Source organism: Aotus nancymaae, unplaced genomic scaffold, assembly GCF_030222135.1.
Source record: "Aotus nancymaae isolate 86718 unplaced genomic scaffold, 86718_ANA_hifiasm-v0.15.2.pri h1tg000059l, whole genome shotgun sequence".
Lineage (NCBI taxonomy): Eukaryota > Metazoa > Chordata > Mammalia > Primates > Aotidae > Aotus > Aotus nancymaae.
Window position 1 is genome coordinate 30,062,337 of NW_026988473.1, and position 15,608 is coordinate 30,077,944.

The 15,608-nt window shown below is 34.9% G+C and overlaps 1 protein-coding gene across 1 annotated transcript in view; it reads left to right on the plus strand.

Moving 5' to 3' along the window:
• Nucleotides 1-15,608, plus strand: part of DCDC1 (doublecortin domain containing 1) — a 498,476-nt gene that overhangs the window by 223,040 nt on the left and 259,828 nt on the right. Inside the window, exon 9 of the mRNA XM_064365537.1 lies at nucleotides 7,367-7,459. Within this exon, the coding sequence (XP_064221607.1) occupies nucleotides 7,367-7,459 (93 nt within the window). The remainder of the gene's footprint in view (nucleotides 1-7,366; nucleotides 7,460-15,608) is intronic.

Below are 15,608 nucleotides of genomic sequence, written 5' to 3' on the forward strand. Positions count from 1 at the left end.
TAGAGACCCACTCAAGTCTTCTAAACTCATGGGGTGTTTACTATGAGGACATATGTGACATATCTATTAGGCTGATTGGTTGCAATCAATGGAAGCTTATGCAGGCTAACTTAGGCAAAACCAGAATTTTATAGGATGGCAGGTGGTAGCCCATGGAATTCAAGGGAAGGCCAAGGAAAGGGTCTGTAGAGAGTGGGAATCTCCAGGTATCTAGATCTAAGGGATAATCTCTTTACAGTGCTGCTTATGGGACAGATTTTCTCTAATTCTTCATGCCTCTAAGTGGCTCCCTTCACGACTATCTCTTAAGAGAGAGGCTGATTGGCCTGGCCAGGATCAGGGGCCCACCTCTTGGCTTGAGGAACATAGTTCCTCCAAAACTGAGAGTAGTAGTGGAAGAAATGCAGTAGAGAGGCAGTTTGAGAGGCAAGCTGAGTTCAGGTTAGGGCACATGGCATTTCTGATCATGGCAGAATATCTAAGCAAAAATTTATAATCTGCCTACTGAGTCAGGTTTAATTTAGAACCACTTTCTCCACAGAATGTGTAAGAGCTAGAATTTATTATTACTTTAAATAAAACCCCAAAAACAGGAAAAGAAAAATATCTTAAAAACCATTTAAGGCTGCGTGCCATGGCTCACACTTGTAATCCCAGCACTCTGGGAGGCTGAAGTGAGTGGGTCGCTTGAGTTCAGGAGTTTGAGACCAGCCTGGGGAGTATGGAAAAACTCCATCTCTACCAAAAATACAAAAAACTAGCTGAACATGGGACAATCGCTTCAGCCTGGGAGGTGGAGGTTGTGGTGAGCCAAGATAGCACCACTGCACTCCAGCCTGGACAGCAGAGCAAGACCCTGTCTCAAAAAAAAAAAAATTAAGTTTCTTTAAGTTCTAAGTAAATTATGGAGAATTCCCTTTTTTGTCCTTTTAGACAAATCATAACCTTTTAAAATAATGCTCTTTTAAAATGGTTATGTTTTGCTTTGCTGATTATCAAATATTACAATGGTTTCTTTCATATCTTCTCTCTTAAACTGCCTTCAAGAAGCTACAGGCTATGGTAAAAGTACCTTCTTTCAAAGAATTAGCAAGGATAGGAGAGGAATCCCTGACTTTGGAAGCTTGGGCTATATTAACCATCACTATTGCCCATTGTCTTAGAGCTAATTCTTGGCAGAGCCAGAATTCACAAAGAGTTATAAATGAAAGGTTTCTATCTCTTCTGCAAGATAAGAAGTGGCACTCTTGAATTTCTTTATAGAGGAACTTAAGTGAGTTTACACTACTGAAAGTAGGGGCTAGGTCAGGACTTAGTTAAGGCATCTCTAAGATTGCAACTGAGTTAAGCACATATAGCTTGAGGGAATGGAATTGAGCCAATGCAGAGCTGAGAATTAAGTCTTCAGTTCTGCCTGCATTGTAAGACTGGGCTCTTGGCACATATGCTTCACTTATATTTAAGTTCCGAAATAGATTAAGTGTGTGTTTACACTAACCATCTAGCCCTTTACTTCCCAATATGAATCATTCCTTCTACTACTTCAGCTGATTGGATCAGGCATGCCGTTTCTCTCTGCTTCTTCCTCAAGGCTCAGCTGGTCTTCTCCCCTCCATCTCCCAAAGCCATGTCCAGCCACTTACCTAATTTTACTTGGAACTAGTTTCATCATGTAATTAATTATTAATTAAAAATAATAAATATATGAATTATTAATGCTTCATATTATCAGTTCTCGTCTTTTTCTAGCCAGATACTACCTATTATTTAGGCTTCTCCATCTCCAGCCACTCCATCCCTAAATAATATTTCTGTCCTTCTTACTTATGGATTTTATTGTTTATGTCTCCATTTGGCAGTTATGAGGTACCTTGTGCCATATATTGTTTCTTACTTCCTGTTGTTATTCAATTGTCTCCTCAACTGTATTGCACTTTACTATTAACCTATTTGTATCTGGAAAAATGTCTAGTACAATTTGTTGCATGTGGAAATATGTCATATTATTTAATGCTATGATTTCCTAAATTATGAGGAAAAATGAGATCAATTAGTTTCAGCTCAGGTTCCCAATTCCCTCCTTGACCATGACTGCAACTTTGATTAAGAGCTAAGCTTTTGTAAAAATTTTAGGGGCTAAAAGATAACAAAAGGCTATTTATTAAACTTGCCCAGCTTAATTATAAACCTTGAAACCTGGTCTTGTGCTTCCTCATAGTCCCTAGTGTGATTCTGAATTAATGGTAGCTATTTAACACTTATTAAGATCAAATAAATAAGATTATAATATCTTACAAATTTTAGGAATTTAAAAAACATTTATATTAAGTCAAAGATAGTTGGAATGTATCCTTAATTTATCACAAACGTTGAGCACATAAAGTCATTCTTTAAAGATACTCCATTATCCTAAAGTATAATACCTTCTCTTTGAACTTCTATGTGTAATAGAAATAAATAAAAGAAGCTTATGAGTGCATATGTGTATACACACACTCTCTCTCTCTCTCTCACCCTTTAAAAACTCCATTTGATAGTCCCAAGAATCATTCTTACTATTTATGGCAGGAACATTTATTTGATATGTTGACCTTTCCACCAGTTTGATTTTATACATTTGAACTTTTCAAACCATTGCCTGAATTTTGGATTCATTTTTGTGGACAGGTAGGCAACCAAAAGTATCAGTCTTATCCAATTTGAAAGGGTACAGACTCATTTACTGTTTAATTCTTTTACCAAATATTTTTTGTGTGGCACTCTCAATCAATTTCAGTAATGCATTTCCAGATACAAATTAACTAGGTTGACAAAATTCAGAGTTTTTTCTGGACATCCATATACCAAATAGTGGCTTCCCCCACTCTCCCAGCAGCCACCTCCCGTTCCCATACATAAATGGCAGCCAGCAATGGCTAGAAACAAAGGACTCTCTCCCAGTCCCTGAATACAGTGACATTCATTCTGAGAGAAGCTGGGGCAGCTTTTTGAAAGCCAACTTCTTCAGCTCGACAATAACACACAATGAGTTATTGACTTGTTTATATACGGAGCTCTTTTCAGTAACTAACTCTGACTCCCACAGTCTGGACAAATGATTGATTTCGTGGTTAGAAAAAGAGAAAGCTCTTGCGCTAAACTCTGTAGTGCAAACTACTTCTTCCCCATTTGTTCTGTAACTGAATAGGACCTTATTAAAATGCACTTTCCAAAAAAATACCTGCAGCTGGCCTTTATAACCATGTTTTGTATATATAAATAAGTAATTTGTCCCAGTCTTTTGTATATTAACAGACCGTTGGGAAACTTGTCAATATATGAAGGCTGATTATTGTGTTGTTTCTGCTAAAACAGTATTACCTATATTGATCTGCATGTAAAATATGGATCAAATATTAATAAGATCAATTAATCTATTGATCTAATGAAAACCTTGGAATTTTGATGTTAATAGATTCAGTTTTCTTGTTAGGTCATGTTGATTTATTAGCACATTTTATATAACACATTTCATATACTTCACATTTGAATATCATTAGCTATTCTTCTGAATACAGAGAAAACAACATGCAGAACTACAGTGCAGAGCAATGAGAGTTTGGTTGGACTAAAAGGCTTTTACCCCTTTGGCTAGTACCTATGTGGAATATCAATATGAATTAGGTAGACAGAACACACTAACTGGTTTGAATTACTATACCTTTTCTAAAGATAGTAATAATTGAACTCTAGTGTTACTACAGAACTTTCTCCTATAAAATAGATTTTAAAAAATCTTAATATGTTGTTAAAATTTTTACACAATCTGTGTGATTTTTATAAGTACACTTTAAAATATATTGGAGGAAGTTAACAAGAAAATCCATCAGCAGTTAGTGATGCACTTAAGATGGGATCACTGCTGTTATGGCTGTATTTCTCCAGCAGGAGGTCTTGAGCCTGTTTTCCCCTCTAGGATGTGCATAAAAGAGCTTCCTGAGCCAGCAAACGCTTGAAGCGTTCCTTGAAATTAAGAGCACTTTTAATTATGGTCACAAAGGGCTAAATGTTTTAAAAAGAACTATATATTACTGAACTATGACCACTTAGGGCTTTGGAGAGGCCACAATGCCTGAAACCTTAGTTTTGAGTAAAATAGATACAGTTTGGAAGGTAACAATCAATGGAAATTGTTTCATTGGAATCTGTTACTTCAGGTACACCTTTGTGGATTTTTTCTCCTTAATTTCTAAATAAACTGCTTGATGTGAATTTATTCCTTTTTGTCTTCTATTTATTTAACCAGACCATTTTCCTGAAACAATTTTGCTCAGTTTTGACAGAGCCATTATGTTTCTTGTTTCTTCCATTTCGGATACTGTACTTGTCTAGTTTCTTGATTGTTCTGTTCTGGTTCCCATTAGTATTGAATGAACCCAACTTTAACCTAAGTATGTATGGATAATGTTTGTTACAAGTTTTAAAAATCTTAGCAGCAAGAGCTTTTGTCGATTTAAAAATCAACAAAAATAATGAATGAAACCTTCCTGTTTAGCTTGTTAGATTTTCATGTGCACATGAATACTTGAAGATGCCTTCTTATATTTAAAAGGGACCAGATATATTTAGAACCAAGTAACTTAATTTCCTCCTCTCCTGTATGGTGGGGATTTGATTTTTCAGTTATATACAAATTTTAATCATCTTTCTGTTTCCAATGTTTAATTTTTGAAATCTCTACCCTTCTTAACACATGAAAAATCAACCTCAGAAATATCAAACCCATTGACAAAAAGTTATTTCATATATTTTAGATAAGAACAGTGAATCAAAAGCATATAGTTTTATTTTAATGAAGAAACAGGATATTCTTTCAAAGGTGACAGGAGAGAAGAATCCTACCATTGTTATCATGTCATGGGGTTTGAGGGAAAGATGCTGTTAGCACTGCATATTAATACCTCAGGCTGAAAATGCCCTTTCTTAATTTAACTTTTTACTTTCAATAATTTTCTCTAAATGATTTCATTAAAATGTGTCTTTTGGAATGTTTTATCTATTTTCTGAAAAGGCCCCATGTGTGTATCTTTATATTTTGGTGACCATTTATTTCTTAATATTTTACTGTACTTCCCTTTGGGACTATGCATATGATGCTTTTCAGTAACATTGGTCTGTTTGTAGATTAGTTAGACCTTCTTTAGAAGTTGAATATTAGAATGGAGGTGAGTTTTTCCAAATGCAGTGCTTTCAAAGGTAAAGAATTCCCACCTTTTAAATAAAAAGTTCCTTGGCAGCAGTTCTAAGTGTCCTGGCCTGGAAAACTCATTAGAATCGGCATCATCTGCTGTGGCACCAAAGAGTTTCAGGGCTCTTTGTTTTGTTTTGCTTCACTTTAAAAACAATCTGCTCTGCACAAGGTCAGGAGTTTGAGACCAGCCTGAGTAACATGATGAAACCCTGTCTCTACTAGAAATACAAAAAAATTAGCTGGGCGTGGTGACATGCACCTGTAATCCCAGCTACTCAGGAAGCTGAGGCAGGAGAATCACTTGAACCCGGGAGGTGAAGGTTGCAGTGAGCCAAGATTGCACCACTGCACTCCAGCCTGGGTGATAGAGTGAGACTCCATCTCAAAAAAGAAAAAAAAAACTGCTCTGAAAATTTTTGCATTTGTAAGGAATAGATGAACTTGGTAAATATTCTCCAGTCCCTCTCTTCTACAACCATTTTCTCTAGAGATGAGAACTCCCCTATTAAAATAAACAGACACTTGAGACCAATATGCTGTGCCATGATTCACACATAGGCTTCCACGTGTGGAAGTTGAGCTTGATATTTAAGTTTTCTTAGTATTATAGTTTTACTTATTTATTTATTTTTATCATTTAACAACAGTAACAAATATATTCCTTGGGAATAGTTTCACATAATGATTTTTCAAAAACTCTTTATGACTGATTCTCAATCCAGGGCAAGGGGGTGGGGACTGGTAAACCACTGCTTGCTGTCCAAATTCAGCCTGCCATATGTTGTTATGGTTGTTTTTTAAAATTTTGTTGAAGCATAGCCATACTCATATATATGTATTTTTATAGTCTGTTTCATGCTACAATGGCAGAGTGGAGTAATTGCAACAGAGATGTAGATTGTATTCTCCCTCTGCCCCCACAAAGCCTAAAATATTTATGATCTGGCCCTTTACAGAAACGTTTGACAATTCCTTATCTAGGATGATCATCAGAATCACCAAAAGATTCCTGGCCCTTTCCTCTCTATCAAAACAGAATCTCTGATATACTGAGCTGTGTTTCATATCATTGGATGAAGTATCTACAGGTTTAAAACTATGATTCTAGCATATATGCACATCTAGATTCAAGAGATCGTATTTTTGAACTTCCCTTCCTCTATTTTATGCCAAATATGGGAGTAAGTCTTCAGGTAGGGTATGGATTAAAGATTCACGTTAAACATGATTTTCCAGGTATGCAATTGAGAAGATCTACTTAACAACACTAACAAAACAATATGTAAAAATATGTTCATTATTTGGTTTTACTCCAATGCCCTATAAGGAAATATGGTATGGCAAGTCCATTGCTAAAGAATTATTAAATAGTCCAATTCAGAGGGTTCTCTATCAGGCTCTTGTTCTCTTTCTATTAATGTCAGTCTGTTGAGCAAGTATTATTTGGGAGTTTAACATCTTTTTTTTGTTGGAAAATAATTTCATAAAAAACATTAAAATGTCATGTTTTGTATGAAAATAGCATTTGTTTCTACAAGGATTATTTATAAAGAAATATAGAATGGGCCACATTCACTTTTTTATAACACATGGGTTAGCAGCAGTAGTAGAAAACCTTTATCTAATTTTGTAAATGGAGCAGGTTCGAGGTAACTGTTCATGTATTTAGATACATGATCCTTTGTCATGAAATATTATAAATGATTTAGCACTATTCTAGACTACTGAACTGACACTTTTGATTTACATCCTTGACTTCTTATCCTGACATAACAGCACTCCCTACTTGTAATGAAAGGTTTTAATAGAAATATTTACCTATTTTTCTTAAGTTGCCATGTTCATTTTAATAAAATGCTTTAAAAAAGTACTCATCAGTGTCTAATATCTGCAGTTTAGGACTCTCTTGCCCTAAGTCATCTTTAGTAATCCTCAAAACAATGAAAGATTGAAAATAAAAGATTCAATGTGTTAAATGTTTTAAATATAAAAATGAAATTTAGAGTTTATCTTCATATATCAGCAAAATTAATATCAAATCACATTCATGATTATGCTTAACTAGTTATTTAAATAAATGTTGCTATTAGGTGTCAATAGATACCTGCTTTCATGCTGTTTATTTATTTTTTCTAGTTGAACCTGGCTATGAATGAACAAAAGGAGAAAATTACAGAAAAAGTCATTCTTTCAATGACAGCAAAGGAACACCATAAAGAGCAAGAAGAAGTAAGGAAATAACTGTAAACTGTATTATAAAGCCACAATGAACACTAATTTTAAGATTAAGATAAATTTTACTTTTATAGTAAATCAACTCTTGTTAACTGAAAACAACTTATGATAGAAACAAACTGATCACAACTGGGTATCGTTTTATTGATAAAGACAGCATGAAAAAATACTGTATGCTTAAAAGAATAAATCAAATTATAATTTTCTGAAAAAAATCTCATGAATATTTTCTCATACATTTCCTCAATTAGTAAATTGTTACATACAACTTGAAATTGGAAGTTATGAAACCTGCCAACATGGGAAAAAACATTAAAATTTTGTTGAATTTTTGATAAATACCAAATCTTGCTGTTATATCTGGTTTTCTAAGAACAGAGTTATTGTTCTGAATTTTAGAAATGCTAACAAAGTCATATTTTATCCAGGGAAAACTATAGTTTACAAATGTTAAGCCTAAGTGAGCTAATCAGAAGATCCTGTAGGCAATATTGTAATGAAGAACAATATTATTATTAAAGCAAACCTTCTTCTCTTCAAAGCTCATGCTGTGAAGTTGACAGCATATTCCATAAATGAAATAATACAAAATTGGTGTTAGACAAAAGGGGAAAATGATTTTCATGTCGTTTCCTGGAATGCAAAAGCATTTAATCTTTCTAAGGAAAGAATGTGAATTTTCTAGTTTCCCTGTACTACTGTCAGTAAAAATCCAAAGTAACTTCAGAAATAAGATAATTTGAATATTAAAAAAATAAACTTTTCATATATATCTCTTTTGATATTTTGGTAAAGAAATGGATTCAAGCTTCAGGGTTTTAGTCTTTCTTATCATTATGATTACATCTTTCTTACTAACCATGTCTTTTGTAATAGATGAACAGGTACAATGCACCAAATTTTCCTGTGTAAATTCTAGCTTACATTAGAGACCATATTGGTATTTGGAACATATTTGTCTGGTATTAAAGACTATATTGTAAAAATTGATTAGATATCTCAGTAGATTATATTTCATAAGAAAAAATAAACTATTTCTAAAATGTAATAAACAGCAATTATATAGATTTAAGTTATAGTTCTGACTTATTCTCCTGAATATTAACAAGTTACAAGTCTAGGTTGTTAATTATAAATTTGAAAAATATCATTCTCTATGTGTTTGAAAAATGTTTCACCAGAATTGGAGAATTTACTTACATTTTCACGGTAAGTTAAAAATGAATCTACCATGTATTTTGTAAACTTTCGGAAATGCAAAGAAGTGTCTCTAGATTAATTAGTATAATTAAAATTATATCTATAGCATACAAATTATTATTAGAGATTAAATAGAAAATAATCTGAAAGAATTACAGATTTTTGCTTCCTTTTAAACACTGTAATTATTTTATCTTTTGATATTTTATGCAAAATGATAATTTCAATGGACTAAGAACTTGAAGTGGCCTTGGAAAATGATCAGTATACCAAATATGTAATTTTAAATTTTATCCTCGTTAGCAACACTGGAAATGAAAATTATCTTTTCTGGAAAATCTAATGGAAATTATGTTTATTTGGTGTTTCTTCTTTGTTATAATCATCTTTATGTTTATTTAGCACTGTATATTTCGGTGTTCTTCCTATACAATGCCTTATTTAGTCATATATTTGCTTTCTCAGCTCTGACTCAGAAAGTCTTTTGTTTACTTCAAAAATCAAATACACAGCGAGTGGAATACATACTCATTTGTGTGTATGTTTATGTGTGTATATACAAATGATACTTTCAAAATATATTCTATAGCCTCTGAGGATAATTTCTATGTGATTACTTGGAAAGTGATTATATTAATCTGGATGTGTAAGTTCTAATTTTTGGTTAGAAAAAAATCTAAGACATTTAGAAAAGTCCTTGTTACCATTAACATAGCTCTCTTGCCAGGTGAGTTATGAAGGCATTTAAAATGACATCATTTTCAGTTGTTTCTTACAACCATGAGTGGATGGGGAATTTAGACCGTTGAATAGCCTGAAAAACTTTTGATTAGCAAGAGTCTAAAACTTTAGGACTAAAATATCAAGTCTAATCAACATTCAAAGAAGGGAAATTCTGATGGAAAACAGAAAGGAAAAATTTGGGGGTGAAATTACTTCAGTATTTTTCCTATGATTTTTATACAAATACTACATTCCTAGACAATTCTCAAAACCCAAACTAAACATCATAAAATCTGAGCTTTAGCTCCTCTTCTACTGCCTGCAGTTTATTTTAAAATCTTGTTTTATTTCAAATAATTTTTCCACATGAAATTTGAAAGTAACAATAATATATGCATCATAAAACCACTTTTGAGGTGACAATATACGTTAAAGTACATTAAGCTTTTTTTTTTTTTTTTTTTTAAGAAATAGGATCTCTCTCTGTTACCTATACTGGAATACAGCAGTGTGATCATCACTACTGCAGCCTTGAAGCCCTGGGTTTAAGTGAGCCTCTTGTTTCAGCCTCCTGAGAAGCTGAGACTTTAGGCATATACTACCAGGCCGAGCTCATTTAAAATTTTTTTTTTGTAGAGATAGGGTCTTGCTATGTTGCCCAGGCTGGTCTTGAACTCCTGGCCTCAGGTGATCTCCTCACCTTGGCTTCCCAAAGTGCTGGGATTACAGAGGTGAGCCACTGTGCTCAGCCACATTAAGTTTTTTGGAAATTTCTATATGGCTTATTATTGTCAGTATAAAAGTGCATCATTCTAGGTTCTCTATAATGTAAGTACAAAGGTGAGATTAAATATGTAAGAATGTTATTGGAAGAAATGGCTATAAGAGAAAATGGAGACATCACCGGTTAAGGCTGAGTAATCTGCAGACTGAAATGCAGGCCCACCCCAAGTGAGAGAGGAAAGGAAGGTTGGGTAGAAACATCCTGAACCACTGCACAATCTAAAGGTTTGGCAAAACTATTGGTGTGTTTTTGAGCCAAACTTGGCCATCAGAGGAGTCCTGTGACTCTCAGGGATAGACTTGCCTTAGTATCCTCAGACATTGGTACTAACCTGCTGATGGATTTCAGAGCACAGTTGATGGGACCTATGGTCACTTATGCTCCTGTAGTTAGAGGTCTGTGAGACACAGTCTCATAGCTGTCCCCATAGGTATAGTTGGCATCATCTTTGTTGCCATCAACATAGCCCCATTGCCAGAAGAGTTATGAAGACATTGAAGACGTCTATTTTCAATTGTACCTTCCCCCATGAATGGATGGGTATGTTAGATTGTTGAACAGGCCTAAAAGCAGCACACGAGGGACCTCTGGCTGAAAATAGATTAGATCTACCTCCAAAATGTTTCTCACCTCAGAAGGGTTCTAGGAAGCTATTAAAAATTTGGTAGTATTTGGGCTGGGCACGGTGGCTCATGCCTGTAGTCCCAGCACTTTGGGAGGCTGAGGCAGACAGATCACTTGAGGCCAGGGGTTTGAGACCACCCTGGCAAACATGGTGAAACCCCATATTTACTAAAAATACAAAAATTAGCTGGGCATGGTGATGCATGCCTGTAATCCCAGCTACTGGGAAGGCTGAGGCAAGAGAATTGCTTGAACCTGGGAGGCGGAGGTTGCAGTGAGCTGAGTTCATGCCACTGCACTCCATTCTGGGCTACAGAGTTAGACTCTGGGTCAAAAACACACAAAAAGCAAAAAACAAAAACAAAAACAAAAAAAAACAAAAAAAAAACAAAAAAAAACCCCAAAAAACAAAATGAAAACAAAAAAACAAAACCAAAAATTTGGTAGCATTTAAAGTGCTGGCAGTAAGAGGTGCTACGCACTTCAGATTTCCTGGTTACTTACACCCACTGCAACTTCCAAAGCAAGCAATAGTTCACTTTGCTCTCAGCCTTCCATGTCTTTTCCAATCTTCATTCAACAAATCAGGGTTATGTTTCCTTCTTAGCCTGTAAAACACTGTATTGTTGGTTTTGAAACCAAGAAGAGATTTTAGGCCGTTGAAAATACTCATTTTATTTTTCTGCCTCCTTCCTGGTTCATCTTAAATATGTTGTTAATTAGAAAGTTTTTGGTTCTTAAATTGAAGCGCTGACCTGGCTTTGAGACCATGCCGTGTGTTACATGCCTAGATGACGTTCCTAGCATAGAAGCCACCACCCTTTGTACTGATTTCAAGTGACAGTTCTGTGCAAAGTGCTCAGGAGTTCTCTTTAATAACATGGGTGGATTCAAGCCCACACAGAATTCAGGCTGACAGCTGAACTCATCACTAGAAGAACGAGGAGCTCCTCAAAGAGTCATTAATAATAGCCAATGTACAGTATTCACAATGTATGGCTCAGAAATACACAGCTTCAACATGTATGCTTTTTAAGAGTGATTATAAACAGAATAACACTTTGTTCTGACTAAAAATCATCTTGAGAATTTACTTGAATTCAAAGGTTGCATGCATACATCATACAAACATGATCAAACTGCCATACATGTGATACAAAAACCTGTCTGTATGTTTATAGACATGTGCACATTTGTATTCTTTCAGAAGTTTGATTTGTTTTCTCACTAGAAGATTCAATATTTTTTTGCTACCTTCTGCTCATTTGTCACTCTCCCAAATTCTGTACAAGTGTCACTTCCGTGCTGCATTTCCATGGAGAATGAAGGGTAGAATGTGTAGGCTTTCTGCTGCACAATGAGATGGTGCATTTTTTCAACATATGCATACGTAAGCCTTCTTTTGTGAATGGGACTGATAGGGTCAGATAATGTTTAAAGGGAAAGGCTTTATGTCTCTCAGGCCTCTATGTTTCCACATGGATGCTCCCACACACACATAGATTGAATTATGAACAGACCCATTAATGCTGGGATCACAAAAGGTCAAGTTTTGTCTTCTTTTGCCCCTATTCACATTGCCTTTGTAGAGAAAAAAAAGGATTTGCAAAAAAAAAAAAAAAAAAAAAAAAAAATTCATGATGAAGAATTTTAAAGAACATTTCCCCCCTTTTAGCAACATCTGTGATTTGGGGAAAAAAATCATATTATGTAAAATAATTCAGAAGTATTATATTACCTATACTGATTTTAGTATATGAGTATATATTACATATACTGATTTTAGTATATGAGTTATTTCATGTGTGGAGTTGTCTTTTAGGATGACATGCTATCATAATAACAGAATAAAATGTAACACTTTGAGGATAAAAGACCTTATGAATATGTAAAGTAACATAAAGTTTGAGTAAAACTGAATGGAAACATTATCAAAATGTCAGTGGCAGGATTCTTGATGTATTTTCTCCTGTGCTTACAATATGTTAATCTTTGCTAGATACCTTGATAGTTTTAAGTTATTTTTTAAAATCAGGTGATAATTGATGTAATTATGTTTTACATATGTTAACATGTTATCCTGGGGCCAATAAAAATAGTAGAGAAGGTCTTTGAAGCAACCAAAAATCTATCCCAGATGAAATTTTTAAGACTTTAGCCAATAGCCCTTTAGAGTGCAAATGACATCACCAATTGTATGGTTGGTTGATTTTTGATGTCACATGAAATCCCCTATCAGTGAAAGGCTATGGATTGTGACAGTAAAACCAGTCATGTATAAAAATGCCCTCAAATCAAAGTCTGAGTTTCCTACCCTCCCCCCTTTTTTTTGGTGACTTGCTATAGTACAAGATGCAGTACATAAAATTATAGAGAACATTATAATTGACTAGTGAAATACAATGTGTGCTACTTAGTAGACTTTCAAGACTGCATAACATTATATCTTCCTGAATCACATGATGCTGGAGATGGATTCAGAGAGGACCAGTATTTTTTTGGAAATGGAGTCCTTCTATTTAGGGCCTTTGGTTTTTGGATTTTAATTTCATCAGATAACCATATATGCAAGCCACTTGTCCTATATTGGTCTTTAGCTTCAAGGATGTTATACACTATTACTCAATATTTTTTCGAGGATAATACTGCTGGAGGGTAGTATGATCTGGTGGTGAAGATGAGGCTGAAAGCATTGACTAATACTGGATCATCTGTCATTTCCATATTTTAAATGTCACAACTTTCTTAGAAGATTAACACTACTATGGAAAGCATAGAAATTCTTTCCAAAAAGTAAGGAAAGAAGGATCACATGAGAATCCTGTCACTGCATTTTATAGCCTATATATAATATTATTTTATTTTTCTTCCCTCCTCATTTCCCCCAATCACTTTATCCTTTTAGTTTCTTCCAACCTCTTCTTTTCTTCGTCTTTTCATTAATTTTGTTTTCCTTATCTCATTTTGTCTTTCGGTTTCTCTTAGGATTCCTCCTGACCTCCCTGTATTGCCTCTGCCTTCCATTCCCATGATACGAAAGTTTTGTACGAATTCCACTGGTGTGAGGGGGCTTCCTTATGAATAGATAATAGAAATTTTTATAAACTGTCATTAAATTTACAGTTAAGGGCTGACTCTTAGTAATATACTATATAAATTATATAGGATTGTAGGGATTTAGTAGAACACAATATGTTTATCAGCTTTTGGTAAATTGTGCTACATAAGTCAACGAGCCCAATATCTGAGTGACTTAAAACAAGAATTCGTTTTTTGCTCACCTTACATGTTGGCTACGGGTTGTTTGTGGCTCTCACCGGTATGTCTTTCTCAGTCTGGGATACAGCTAGAAGGAGCAACTTCTATTGGGACAATACTGTTTTCATGGTGGGGTCGGGGTAGGAAGAGAGCGATGGCAGAACTGCATAATGAGTCTCAAGGCTTCTCTAAGAAGTGGCATATATTACTTCTGTTCATATTTCATTGACCAAAACAAATCACATAGGAATTCTGATGTCACATATATATCACATATAATTCTAATAGAATTATTAGTAAATAATGAACAATAGACAGCTGACTTTGATTAAGTGCCACATAGTAATATCCAGGTACTAAGTGCTGGAAAGTCTGCAGGAGGAAGTGGGATTTCTGATGAGTGGATTTGGATAATGGGACCTACACTTTAATTTCAATGCCAAGACTAATTATCTGAGTATCCCAGGCAAATTAACTTTTCTGGGACAGAATTTCCTCATTTGTGAGATCAGAGTGTTGGGTTAAACATTATATAACTTATTATGATACTCTAGAAATGGAAGGGATGTGTGTATGTGTGTGTGTGATGGGGCAATGGGACAGTGAGAAGAGACATTTGGTTAGAGGAGAGGGGTCTGATGCGAATATAAGCCATAAAGCCAGGTGGGGACCAGATTATAAGAGGTCTTGGAATCTTGAATACCAAGCTTAAGAATCTGAGGGAGCTTAGAAGGTGGTTTAATATACTTTTCAAGGTAGATTAATTTGGTGGAGGTGGCCTGATGGCATAGAGGGGAAGAGATGGGAACAGGGAAACCACTTAGTAGATCCAAACTGGAGAAGGGGATGAGGAGATTGATGGTATGAACCAAAGTATTACTTATAAGAAAGGAAAGAATGGATAGGAAATATACATATTTAGAAGAGGGATCTGCAAAATATAGCCCTGGGGATAAATGTCTAACCCGCAGCTTATTTTTTTTTTAAATAAAGTTTTATTTGAACACAGCCATGCTCATTCATTTACATATTGTCTGTATGTGCTTTCCAAATGCAACTGTAGGGTTAAATAATTTTGACGGAGACCTTATGGCCTACAAAGCCAAAAATATTTACTATGTGGCTTTTTTTTGCTTTTTTTTGAGATGGAGTCTCGCTCTGTCATGCAGGCTGGAGTGAGGTGGTGCCATCTCGGCGTACTGCAACCTGCGCCTTCTGGGTTCAAGTGATTTTCCTGCCTCAGCCTCCTGAGTAGCTGGGATTACAGGTGCCCACCACCACACTCGGCTAATATTTGTGTTTTTAGTAGAGACAGAGTTTCACCACATTGGTCAGGTTGGTCAGGTCTCGAATTCCTGACCTCGTGATCTGCCTGTACGTGGCCCTTTTTGAAGTAAGTTTGCCAACCTTTTATTTAGAAGAAACTATTATTTAAAGGGAGTAGACAATTTGTTGCATAGGGACAAATAAGAGAGATATGGGAAACAAAAGCAAAATAGGAATAATTTTAACTTGTTTCTATGCATGTAATGCTTGTAAAGGTCTTGGTAAAAG